The following is a 13,077-nucleotide window of genomic DNA, read 5'->3' as shown; positions in this document are numbered from 1 at the left end:
GGTAGCCGAATTATAATGGGCCGCCTAATAAAAATAAAAACAGTAATTATTATTATTATTATTGTTAATACATTAATAGGAGAATGAGCTTAATATTGTGATGATTATCAACAGAAAAATCTGCTTATGTCGATATCTCTGACTATCACTGATACACGATTGGGGAAGTCGTGGCCTAATGGTTAGAGAGTCGGACTCCCAATCGAAGGGTTGTGGGTTCTAGTCTCGGGCCGGACGGAATTGTGGGTGGGGGTAGTGAATGTACAGTTCTCTCTCCACCTTCAATACCACGACTTAGGTGCCCTTGAGCAAGGCATCGAACCCCCAACTGCTCCCCGGGCGCCGCAGCATAAATGGTTGCCCACTGCTCCGGGTGTGTGCTCACAGTGTGTGTGTGTGTGTTCACTGCTCTGTGTGTGTGCATTTCGGATGGGTTAAATGCAGAGCACAAATTCTGAGAATGGGTCACCATACTTGGCTGAATGTCACTTCACTTTTTTTCTTCACTTTTCTATCGTCTATCGGCACAACCCTACTTATGGCCACAATAACAGTGATATGGAAAATCTAATATCATGACAGCCCTGATCTAGAACAATAAAGGCATTTGTCTATTGTAACAACTTACTTCAGTATCTCCAATTTACACATAATATTCTCCAGTCCAATGCAGAGCTGCTGTACTCCTGAATCCTGTAGATTATTATTGCTCATATTCAGCTCTATCAGATTGTTATCTGATCCAAGAGCTTTAGCCAAATTTGAACAGCTCTCATCTGTTAAGTTACAATCATTTAGCCTAGAAGAAAGAAGAAAAAACAGAACACAAAGTATTCTGAGTACGGAGTAAAAATATCATATCACCCGATTTAAATTAATGATCAAGAACTATAGCGATATCTTTTTTTTTCAGATGCAAAAACATGACTTATATTACTTACAGAGCACTTTTGGAGATTTTCACAACTTCCAGTAGCCTAAAGAGACACTCATCTGATTTCTTGAACTTCTGAAGCTCAAACTCCTCCATCTCTTCCTCTGATGTCAACAAAACGAAGGCCACAGCAGACCACTGAGCAGGAGAAAGATCAGCAGATGAGAGACTTCCTTTGTTAAGGTGAGTCTGAATCTCTTTCACCAGAGATTGATCATTCAGTTCATTCAGACAGTAGAACAGATTGATGGATCTCTCTGGAGACATCTTCTTATCTTCCAATTTCAGCTTGATGTACTGAACTATTTCCTTGTAGTTATGGTCATTGCCGTCTTGCTGTGTCAACAGACCTCGTAAGAGAGGACGATTGGTCTGGAGTGACAGACCAAGAAGAAAGCGAAGGAAAAGATCCAGGTGTCCAGTTTCACTCTCAAGTGCCTTGTCCACTGCAGTCTTGAGCAAATCAATCATGGTTTCATTTTTGTTTTTCTGTTCTGTAGACTCATGATGATCAAACACACTTTTAATGTCTAGAAACAGATGTGCATAAAGGGCTGCAATAAACTCTTGAATGCTCAAGTGAACAAAGCAGAAAGTAGTACCAAGAATGATCCCTGTTTCCTCCTTAAAGATCTGGGTACACATGCCTGAATACACTAATACATTAGACGCATCAATACCACAGGCTTCCAGATCTGTGTCATAAAAGAGCAGATTATTTCTCTGCAGCTGATGAAATGCCAGTTTTCCCAGTGAAAGCATGGCATCTTTATCCCAGGAAACATCTGGTGTGTATTGTCCCTCATACTTTCGTCTGCTCTGCAGGATCTGAAAGCGGAGAAAGTGTGTGTACATTTGTGTCAGAGTCTTGGGAGTGTCTTCAGTATTTGATTCCTGCAGTGTTTTGAAGTCTTCATCAGCCTGATTTCTCACATCATTGTTTCTTTTCTCCTCTAAAATGTTCTGGAGAACAGTGGCTGTAATCCAGCAGAAGACTGGGATGTAGCACATGATAAAAAGAGTCTTTGATTGTTTAACATTATCAATAATTTCATTGGCCAGATCCGCATCTGTGAGTCTTTTTCTGAAGTACTCCTCCTTTTGTGCATCATTGAATCCTTGTACTTCTGTCACGCGGTCAACACATTCGGGAGGAATTTTAATGGCAGCTGCTGGTCTGGTGGTGATCCAGATGAGAGCAGAAGGAAGCAGATTTCCCTTGATGAGGTTAGTTAGAAGAACATCGAGAGAGACTTGTGATGTTACATCACGACAAATCTCATTACCCTCAAAGTTCAGAGGAAGACGACATTCATCCAAACCATCAAGGATGAACAGGAATTTAAATTTATCATTTCTTGTAAGGTTTAGTCCTTTTATCTCTGGGAAAAACTGACGTATAAGACTTGTCAAGCTTTGTGTTTCTTTCTCCTTTAAGTTAATTTCTCGAAATGCAAGAGGAAATATGAAAGTAATATCCTCATTTTCTTTACCGTCAGCCCAATCCACAATAAACTTTTGCACAGAGATGGATTTTCCGATGCCAGCAACTCCTGTTGTCAGTACAGTTCTGATCTCCTTGTCTTGTTCAGGTGCTTCAAACAAATTGTTGCATTCAACTGGAATCTCTTTTGATTCATGTTGTCTATCAGCAGCCTGAACTTGTCCTACTTCATTTTGGATATTGACTCGTTTACTAACACTCAGAGTCATACAGAGATCTGTGTAGATGTTCTTCAGAAGCTTGGAGTCACCATGCTTTGCAATTCCTTCAGATACAGATTGATATTTCTTCTTCAGGTTTGATTTTAGTGGTCGCTGATGAATGAGGACCAGCTCATCTAATAAACACACAAGAAAAAATAAAAGATATTTATCAAGATATGCACCATTTAATATTTTATAAGTGAGAATGACAAATTGATATGCCTTGTAGAGTCTCTTACCTTGTAGAGTATCTGCAGCCTCACATTGCTTCATATCCTTCAGGAAGTAAAGTGTGATATCAAGAGCTGCTTCTTTGATATCACGCATCTCCTCTGTGAAGTCCTGCACAAAGTACTGCGTGTTCTCTCCATTTAATATTTTTTTAAACTTTTCCAGCTCATTCTTCAGAAATACACTTATTTTTTTCTCAAGATCCTGAAAACAAATCAAGGAAAATTAAGTCCTACCTATACATTTAAATCATATTAAAATATAAACAATTTATGTCTAGTACAAATTACAGACAATCTTTTGAGTTGAGATTAAAAAAATTAGGGATTGTTAGAACATCAATTAACAAAAGAAAAAATATATTTATATCAAGTAAAGTTTTAAAACGTATTTAGAAAATTAAAAATTAATTACAATTTGTTCAATAACCTATTAAAATGTTAATTAATGAAATAATTTGTTATAGCATTCATGAATTTTTACTTGCCTTGAATATCCAGAGGAGATTTTCTCTGAAACTCCTACGGTTGAAGTAATTCTTGTAGTTTGAGTCTGATTTCTCAAAATTAACCCTGGTAGCAAAATAAAGGTTTTTTTTTTTTAATCCATACTATTGGCTGTTGGCAGTTACTAGAAAAGTCAGAGTTATGTGGAGGTACTATCCTCTTGGCTGTAATAACAGACTTTAGTACAGTTGCATAAAAAATTCCTCATGAACCTGATGACTCAAATGTATGATCTTATTTTAAGGTGGTGAATTTAACGTAAAATATACACTGTGTGCAGAATTATTAGGCAAATGAGTATTTTGACCACATCATCCTCTTTATGCATGTTGTCTTACTCCAAGCTGTATAGGCTCGAAAGCCTACTACCAATTAAGCATATTAGGTGATGTGCATCTCAGTAATGAGAAGGGGTGTGGTTTAATGACATCAACACCCTATATCAGGTGCGCATAATTATTAGGCAACTTCCTTTCCTTTGGCAAAATGGGTCAAAAGAAGGACTTGACAGGCTCCGAAAAGTCAAAAATAGTGAGATATCTTGCAGAGGGATGCAGCACTCTTAAAATTGCCAAACTTCTGAAGCGTGATCATCGAACAATCAAGCGTTTCATTCAAAATAGCCAACAGGGTCGCAAGAAGCGTGTGGAAAAACCAAGGCGCAAAATAACTGCCGGTGAACTGAGAAAAGTCAAGCGTACAGCTGCCAAGACGCCACTTGCCACCAGTTTTGCCATATTTCAGAGCTGCAACATCACTGGAGTGCCCAAAAGCACAAGGTGTGCAATACTCAGAGACATGGCCAAGGTAAGAAACAAGACACACATGCTGAAACGTCAAGACTGGGCAAAGAAATATCTCAAGACTGATTTTTCTAAGGTTTTATGGACTGATGAAATGAGAGTGAGTCTTGATGGGCCAGATGGATGGGCCCGTGGCTGGATCGGTAAAGGGCAGAGAGCTCCAGTCCGACTCAGACGCCAGCAAGGTGGAGGTGGAGTACTGGTTTGGGCTGCTATCATCAAAGATGAGCTTGTGGGGCCTTTTCGGGTTGAGGATGGAGTCAAGCTCAACTCCCAGTCCTACTGCCAGTTTCTGGAAGACACCTTCAAGCAATGGTACAGGAAGAAGTCTGCATCCTTCAAGAAAAACATGATTTTCATGCAGGACAGTGCTCCATCACACGCGTCCAAGTACTCCACAGCGTGGCTGGCAAGAAAGGGTCTAAAAGAAAAAAAACTAATGACTTGGCCTCCTTGTTCACCTGATCTGAACCCCATAGAGAACCTGTGGTCCATCATGAAATGTGAGATTTACAAGGAGGGAAAACAGTACACCTCTCTGAACAGTGTCTGGGAGGCTGTGGTTGCTGCTGCACGCAATGTTGATGGTCAACAGATCAAAACACTGACAGAATCCATGGATGGCAGGCTTTTGAGTGTCCTTGCAAAGAAAGGTGGCTATATTGGTCACTGATTTGTTTTTGTTTTGTTTTTGAATGTCAGAAATGTATATTTGTGAATGTTGAGATGTTATATTGGTTTCACTGCTGAAAATAAATAATTGAAATGGGTATATATTTGTTTTTTGTTAAGTTGCCTAATAATTATGCACCGTAATAGTCACCTGCACACACAGATATCCTCCTAAAATAGCTACAACTTAAAACACACTAAAAACTACTTCCAAAAATATTCAGCTTTGATATTAATGAGTTTTTGGAATCATTGAGAACATTGTTGTTGTTCAATAATAAAATTATTCCTCAAAAATACAACTTGCCTAATAATTCTGCACTCCCTGTATATATATTTTTTTTCAAATTTTCATTGTTATATGGATCACTGCACATGATCAATTTGCTTCAAAAAGCACATTAAATATTAGGGCTGTCACTATTCGTTCGAAAATCGATTGCACAATCGATCGGACCAACCAAAACAAGTTTCGAAAATGAAAATAGGGAAACGATTTTAACCAAATATGTACACTATTAATTTTTTTTAAATAATCAAACAATTAAAAACTCACAAACAAGCAGAAAAAGAAAATAAAGAATTCCAAAAGTGCAGTATGCATTGCGAAAGCTAGGCAGAAAATACCAGCAAATACGTGCCTGACCCAGTGACATCGAAAGCGACCTCTTACAGGAAATGCTGAGTTATGAAAAGGAGCCACCATTGCCAGCTGACAGCGACTGGCTTTTGTGGTGAAAGATTGGCAGTAATACTCCCACCTTGCGCAGCCTAATTGCCTTGAATTGCCTAAATCATAAATGCAGCCGGGTTGAAGCCTGCAGTGATGTTTTTCATTTATGTTATGGCAGCAGTCCCCTCTGAATATGTATTTTTTACGAGAATGTTGCACTCCTGTTGCTGTTTTTTATTGTGCACGAAACTTCATGCCAATTGAGTCCTAAATGCATAATGTTGACAGTGTATATACGCTTATGTTGGCGTTCTTTTATTAAATGTCAGCTGCTAGTGGCGAAGCAAATCCGGCGGAGCCTTTATCTTAATTTCGTTATTGCCAAATACCCATCTTAATTCAAAATGCATCTTAATTTAATTTGTTAAAAAAAAAAGTCTCATTTTATTGGTGCGTTGTTCTATTTATAAGCTAAATGAGCCTATTCCTATTTAGAGTGCTGAGATGTTACGATGTTACAGAGGACTTATTTTATTTCTTTATTCCAACTTCCAAGTGGCCTAGTCTATGTTAGTTATGAATAAATTATGTTAAAAAATGTATAGATGACTCATTCTTGACAAAAGACAAAAGAGTTATGTGCGTGCCCACATTTGAATAATGTCGGGCTGTAAACGGGTTCTGGCTTTTAAAAAGCTGTCAATCAAAATGTACTTGTTGGGCTCGGGCCGTAATCTGTCGGGCTCGGGTCCCGTCAGGCCTAACTTTTAAGGCCCGATTACAGCCCTAATGCCAATAAATAAGAAATATTGCTGACTTGTGTGTTTCCAGCGCTCTCTTTACATTCATCTGTTTTTTGGCGTTGAAAACGATCGATTCAATCGATTCAATGAACACTTATGTCTTAAAAATTGAAAAAGCTTTTTTCACAAAAGTGACACTATAACATATCAAAACTATGTTATTTTTTTATTTTATTTTGGTTTATTATTTTAAGGAAAAAAGAAATTACAAATTTTGTCAAAGTAGATCCATTTATTTTGTAATTTATGGTAATAAATAAAATAAAAATAAAATCAACTATATGTATAAATACTGTAGTTATATTGAGTTCCCACCTGTTGAGAAGAAAAGTTGCCAGTTCCACATCACTCTTCAATCCCTTCTGTGCTTTCAGAGCTTTCCACCGTGTAATTTCTGCACCAATATTTACTGTGGTCTTCTGTCCTTTGTTACTAAACCACACACAAAAACAAGAAAATCACATAAAACTAACAGGTTCAAAGCCGTCAATATCATTTGGTCAAACCACTTCCAAACTGCTTACTGCTACTAGCGTTGTATCTATATTGGAAATATCGATATTTCGCTAAATGTCGATACTAAAATATCTGAACGGTACCAATACTAATTTCTCTAAGCATCATGTCATGTTCACTTCTCTCCAGGAGGCGCGTTGACAAACACCACACATGACCACAGTGCCTGTCTCGTCTCATTCATGCTGGTTAAACAGCAAAAGTGAATAGAAAGATGGCAAGTGCAGCACCCCCGCGACCACCTTTGGTTGCTAAAGAACAAGGCAGTTCTTAATGGATGCGCGTCAAGCGTACCTGCGACTCGCCATCGCTTTCTCTCACACGTGCAAAGTGTGTGATTGAGAGAGAGAGAGAGAGAGAGAGAGAGAGAGTCTTACATACATGCAGAATTGACGTGCTACATGCGCTAAATGATATTCTTTGTTGTATTTTCCTGCTTGTTGTATTTTCCTTGTTTTCCTGTAAAAATAACTGACTTCCTTAGTAGTGGGTGGAACTAATCCTCAAACGGCAATCTCATTGGCTGGTGCTCACCTACTGAGCAAATTAGTTTGACCAAATGCAGACAACCTGATTAATATTCATGAATCCATTACTGTTCTTATTATTAGAGTTTGTATTATCCTTATCATATCAGTATTATTGTTACAATAATACTGACAAGATTATCAAAGATTATCAAACCAATAATGATCAACAAAGCACTACCATCAGTCCTAAATTAAGTTAAAATGTCTATGCATTCATACATGGTTACCAAGTTTTAATTATAATTACTACAGTTCTATCATTAAATAATATCATTAAATGACACAGCTTCTTAAATCTTAGCTTCATAATCAGTCAGTCAAGCATTATATTATGGTATTAAGCACTTTAGTGATCAGTACCAAAAGTTGGTAACCATGTATGAATGCATATTTGTAATTTAAACTGAACTTAAGACTGGTGGTGATGCTTAAGATATTGTTGGTCATTCAGGGTTTCTGTAAAAAAATATAATAGTAATAGATGATTATTATTAAAATATAATACTACTACTAATTCTACTACCATACTAACAATATACGATGCAGTATGGATTGATGAACTACTGGGTTCATGAACATTAAATCATAGGGGTGTAACGGTACGTGTATTCGTACCGGACCATTTCGGTACAGGGCTTTCGGTTCGGTGCACGTGTGTACCAAATGACTGAATGCAATATTTTGTGTGCGGAAAATAAGTACATTTTCGTGTTTCCAAACAAACATATTAAGTGGCAGAAGTCTCCGCGTTCAGCGCAAATCCCACCCTGCAGCTGATTCTGAGGCCGGCGACACACTGGATGTGTGGCGCGAGCATCTCAGCTGCGTGCGGCTCCCATGTAAACAGCTTAGAGCTTGCAGGCTGCCTGCGTTGAGACACGCATCTTAGGCGCGTCTCGAGCCACGCGGAAAACACGTGCATGCTAGAAATAAAAGCTAGAAATAAAACCGATGCCTATGTTTCACGCAACATGCAAGCGTGTTGGAAGCGTTTCCAGGCAAAATAGAATAGGAAAATATGTTTATATGTCATTTTGTACACAAATACATATTAATTCAAGACACTTTAGATGTTTGAAAATCTATAGGTTGACAGAAATTCAGATATAAATGTAATTTAAAAAATAAATGAATAATTATCGAATTTCAAATATTGCACCTGTCAAACATACGTAGTCTATGTTTTGCCGTCAATACTGTTGACGGTGTCCTTTATCAGTAGGCTTTATATTTATGCTCAACATTAATATCTGTGGGATATTGTGACGAGAAAGTTGAGAGACGCAAGACCCAACACTCAGGATGAGCTTAAGGCCGCTATCGAAGCATCCTGGGCCTCCATAACACCTCAGCATTGCCACAGGCTGATTGCCTCCATGCCACGCCGCATTGAAGCAGTCATTTCTGCAAAAGGATTCCCGACCAAGTATTGAGTGCATAACTGAACATAATTATTTGAAGGTTGACTTTTTTTGTATTAAAAACACTTTTATTTTATTGGTCAGATCAGGTCAGATGAAATATGAAATATGCAAATATGAAATATGCAATTTTTTTGAGATAGGAATTTTGGGATTTCATGAGCTGTATGCCAAAATCATCAGTATTAAAACAATAAAAGACCTGAAATATTTCAGTTGGTGTGCCATGAATCTAAAATATATGAAAGTGTAATTTTTATCATTACATTATGGAAAATAATGAACTTTTATCACAATATGCAAATTTTTTGAGAAGGACCTGTATATATATATATATATATATATATATATATATATATATATATATATATATATATATATATATATATATATATATACACACACACACACACATACATACACACACATACACACACAGTACTTGGAAACATTACTATTTTTAATGTTTTTGAAAGAAGTTTCTTCTGCTCATCAAGCCTGCATTTATTTGATCAAAAATACAGAAAAAAACTGTAATATTTTGAAATATTACAACTTAAAATAATAGTTTTCTATTTTAATATACTTTAATGTATTCTTGTGATGCAAAGCTGAATTTTCAGCATCATTACTCCAGCCTTCAGTGTCACATGTAACATCCAGTCTATCACATGATCATTTAGAAATCATTCTAATATTCTGATTTATTATGAGTGTTGGAAACAGTTCTGCTGTCTAATATATTTGATGAAGAAAAGGTTAAAAAGAACTGCATTTATTCAAAAAAAAAACATTTCTAATAATATATATTCTAATAATATATATTTTTTATCACTTTTTATAAATTTAACATATCCTTGCTGAATAAAAGTATTGATTTTATTTAAAAAGAAGAAAAAAAATACTGACCCCAAATTACTGACCAGTAGTGTATATTGTTATTACAAAATATTTATAATTTTAAAAACATAGGTTCTTTTTTTTTTTTTTTACTTTTTATTCATCAAAGTATCCTAAAAAAGTATCACGTTCTGAAAAAATATTAAGCAGCAGAACTGTTTTCAACTTTGATGATGAATCCTCATATTAGAATCATTTCTAAAGGATCATGTGATAATGATCCTAAAAATTCAGCTTTGCATCACAGAAATAAATGATAATTTAAAGTAAAATAAATTTAAAAACAATTATTTTAAATTGTAATAATATATCACAATATTATTTATTTTTTTCTGTATTTTTGATCAAATAAATGCAGGCTTGATGAGCAGAAGAAGAAACTTCTTTCAAAAACATTAAAAAAAGTAATGTTTCCAAACTTTTGGTCTGTACTGTGTGTGTGTGTGTGTGTGTGTGTATATATATATCTCGATATATTTTGCTATATCTCGATATACAATATATATCTCGATATCTTTACAGGAAAAATAACCCCCAAAAAACTACTGCAAAAACAAATATGGCAAATATTACATGTTAAGGGGCCTATGAAACATTTTATTTTTTTCTTCACCATATGTTTTATTGTTACCTAATTCTGTGTTTTAGCATGTGCAATTATTTAAATGCATAAAAACAACTTAATTAGTTAAAAACAATTCTTAAAATAGCCTTATGTCAAATGTTTTTTTCCCTTCAGAAATTCTGTGTATTTACATTTTTCTGATTATCAAATGAAGGCATAAAACATTCATTTAATTAATCTTTTGATTATTTAAAATTAGGCAAACTTTATTTTTTGGTAAACAAAGGGGATTTACTATTAAAAATAAAACATGGGAAAAATGTTGTGTGATTATTCCTTATAAATTATGTTCGTTTCATTTTAATAGTAGTAGTAGTGGGCTATCTACTTTCTGCTGTACAATAGTAATAGATTTCTGTCAAATACTTTTATTTTGACGGGTTTACCTTTACAGTTCTGTGTATGTGATACCACAGTCTATGATGTGATATGAGCTAGTCTTACTCAAATCAAACGGTCAGATGCTCATGAAGTGACTCTCAGTGCAGTTCTGGAGATGTTCCTCATGTGTTCACGTCTTTATTTAGAGAGAGGAAAGACAATGAAATCAGCGCGAGCGTTATGCAAGCTTCCGTGTTTAATGAATTAAGACGCGCTTCTGCTCCATTCGTTGACACAGACACACAGAACATGCAGGATTCATATTTAAATAGACTTTTCTGGGTTAATATTTGCAGATATTAGTCCATTTCGCGATTTGATGTAAGTGCATGACCGACTTTTGATTAATTCATTTAAAATTTGACCAATTCCGTGACATTCCGCGTTAAACTGTAAATTCCATTTTTATGACTGGATTCCGCGATTCCGTCCGCGTTTCATTGGGCCCTACAGTAGACATCTGCCTGCCGTTCGCCCTACACCTTAAAACTGAAGTATCTCCATATAATGGAGCCAGTTGTCTTTTTTTTTTTTGACTAGTTCTCTACACGCAAGGTGAGAGGGGACAAAAGCAAGGAGGCGGGGTGCGAGCGAGCGGGGGCGAGCACAGCACAGGGAAGGCAAACAAGAAAAGTGGCGGAATCAGAATATAAACAATATATCGATATATACGATATGTCAAAATCCATATCGTGTTTAAAAAATATCTCGATATATTTTAAATATCGAGATATCGCCCACCCCTAGTTTGGTCCATATATTCTATATACACTGTATATAGCTTGACCCATTAAATGCAACTATAAAAAAATTATTCATAATAGTCATAATATTATTACACTTTATTTAGTTTTAAAAAAATATTAAATAATAGAAAATAAACTAAATAATAGTGTGTGATATTAAAAATAAAAAGCGGTCCTAGTATTAAATACAAATGCATTTATTTAATAGTAAATAATAATAAAAATAAAATGCTACTATTTCGTACTACTTTGTTTGCCTCTTTAAGAAGAATCGCTTTATGTATTCCCTTAATTTAAGTCGCTTTGGAAAAAAGCGTCTAAAAATAATTAAAAGCGTTTTCATCATATTCAAATTAAACTTAAAATCACCAGGCTTTTATTTTGGCAGGTTACCAGCAAGTGAATTTACGTTCTTCTGGATTTAGCACTGCTGATTAAAGAGCAACAGTGGATGAATGTCACAGTTTTGTATTGTGCTTTGAAATGGTAGGCATAGCCTAGATTTATGCTTTTAGGTTGAAAATAAAACTTATATAGGACTGTTTGTGATCTAAAATGGTAATTGTGCATTAACAGCTGTCCACCATGTCGGTACACAAATGTGCTGTCAGTACATATTTATATTACGCATATATATATATATATATATATATATATATATATATATATATATATATATATATATATATTAGTGGTGGGCCGTTATCGGCGTTAATGTGCTGCGTTAACGCGAGACTCTTATCGAGTGGTAAAAAAAAAAAATATCGCCGTTAATCTATTCTCAAAGTTGGGTTGAGAGCTGGGTCTATACTAAGCAAGCTATGATGACTTTCACCTTGATATTTTATATAACCAACTGGCTGAGGCCAGCCTAAAAAGATGCTCAGGATCGCTGCACAACGTCGTCAAGTTGGCACTTAAAACCTCTCAGATCTGGAAGTACGAATCCTGGCAGTACGAATCCATCAAATCCTAGTTTTTGGACTTTTGCTACTCCTTTTGCGGTACTCCTGTAGCAAAACTCACTTGTGCACTTGTATATGAAGATTTGAGAGAGCAGGGCCGGGGGCGGGGCTTTGTGCAAATTAAGACATTTTATTGGTCGATGCCCGACCAATGAACAACGCCAGCCATCATGACTTGCCAAGAAAGAAAATGGTGTTTTATGCACATGTATCAGTTATTTGTAAAACACTGCAAACTGTTAACACTGAATATCCATAGCTTTTACAGGATTTTAAGACACTGCATTCATCTCTCTCATTCAGATTTTCAACCTCTCAAGTTTATCTACTGATATACCTCCATATAAAATGCCTCATTTAAACACTCCCCCCACGTCTATATCACGATGTGAGAAGATTGGAATAACACCACCCAAATGTTCACGCAAAGAAAGGTGTAACTTTATTGTTGCTGCCACCATGGCTCAATGTTGTGAAAATGCTGTGTGTTTTGTTGTGAAAGTGAAACGACTTTGTTTGGGCTTCCAAAAGAGGACACGACTAGAAATCAGTGGTGAAGTTGTATTTACAACACTGTTCCAGAACTGTTTAACCCAAATATGCAGATGTGTGCAGAGCATTTTATGGAGGACTGTTTCCTGAACCTGGGAGAGTAGACTACAAC

The 13,077-nt window shown here is 35.9% G+C and overlaps 1 protein-coding gene across 16 annotated transcripts in view; it reads right to left on the bottom strand.

Annotated features, from left to right (window-relative positions):
- LOC127986809 (protein NLRC5) overlaps positions 1–13,077 on the bottom strand; it is a 229,160-nt gene that overhangs the window by 202,009 nt on the left and 14,074 nt on the right. For 3 of the 16 annotated variants that reach the window (XM_052589059.1, XM_052589058.1, XM_052589044.1), the window contains exons 8-12: positions 6,645–6,761; positions 3,360–3,444; positions 2,881–3,076; positions 942–2,775; positions 629–799 (exon numbers count right to left, since the gene is read on the bottom strand). The exons of 12 other annotated variants lie outside the window; for them this stretch is intronic. In XM_052589059.1, the coding sequence (XP_052445019.1) occupies positions 629–799; positions 942–2,775; positions 2,881–3,076; positions 3,360–3,444; positions 6,645–6,761 (2,403 nt within the window). The remainder of the gene's footprint in view (positions 1–628; positions 800–941; positions 2,776–2,880; positions 3,077–3,359; positions 3,445–6,644; positions 6,762–13,077) is intronic. One more of the 16 variants, XM_052589055.1, reaches the window with a different exon arrangement.

The sequence above is a fragment of the Carassius gibelio genome, chromosome B22 (assembly GCF_023724105.1).
Source record: "Carassius gibelio isolate Cgi1373 ecotype wild population from Czech Republic chromosome B22, carGib1.2-hapl.c, whole genome shotgun sequence".
Lineage (NCBI taxonomy): Eukaryota > Metazoa > Chordata > Actinopteri > Cypriniformes > Cyprinidae > Carassius > Carassius gibelio.
Note: the sequence above shows the minus strand (reverse complement) of the source record. Positions and strands in the feature narration are given on the sequence as shown.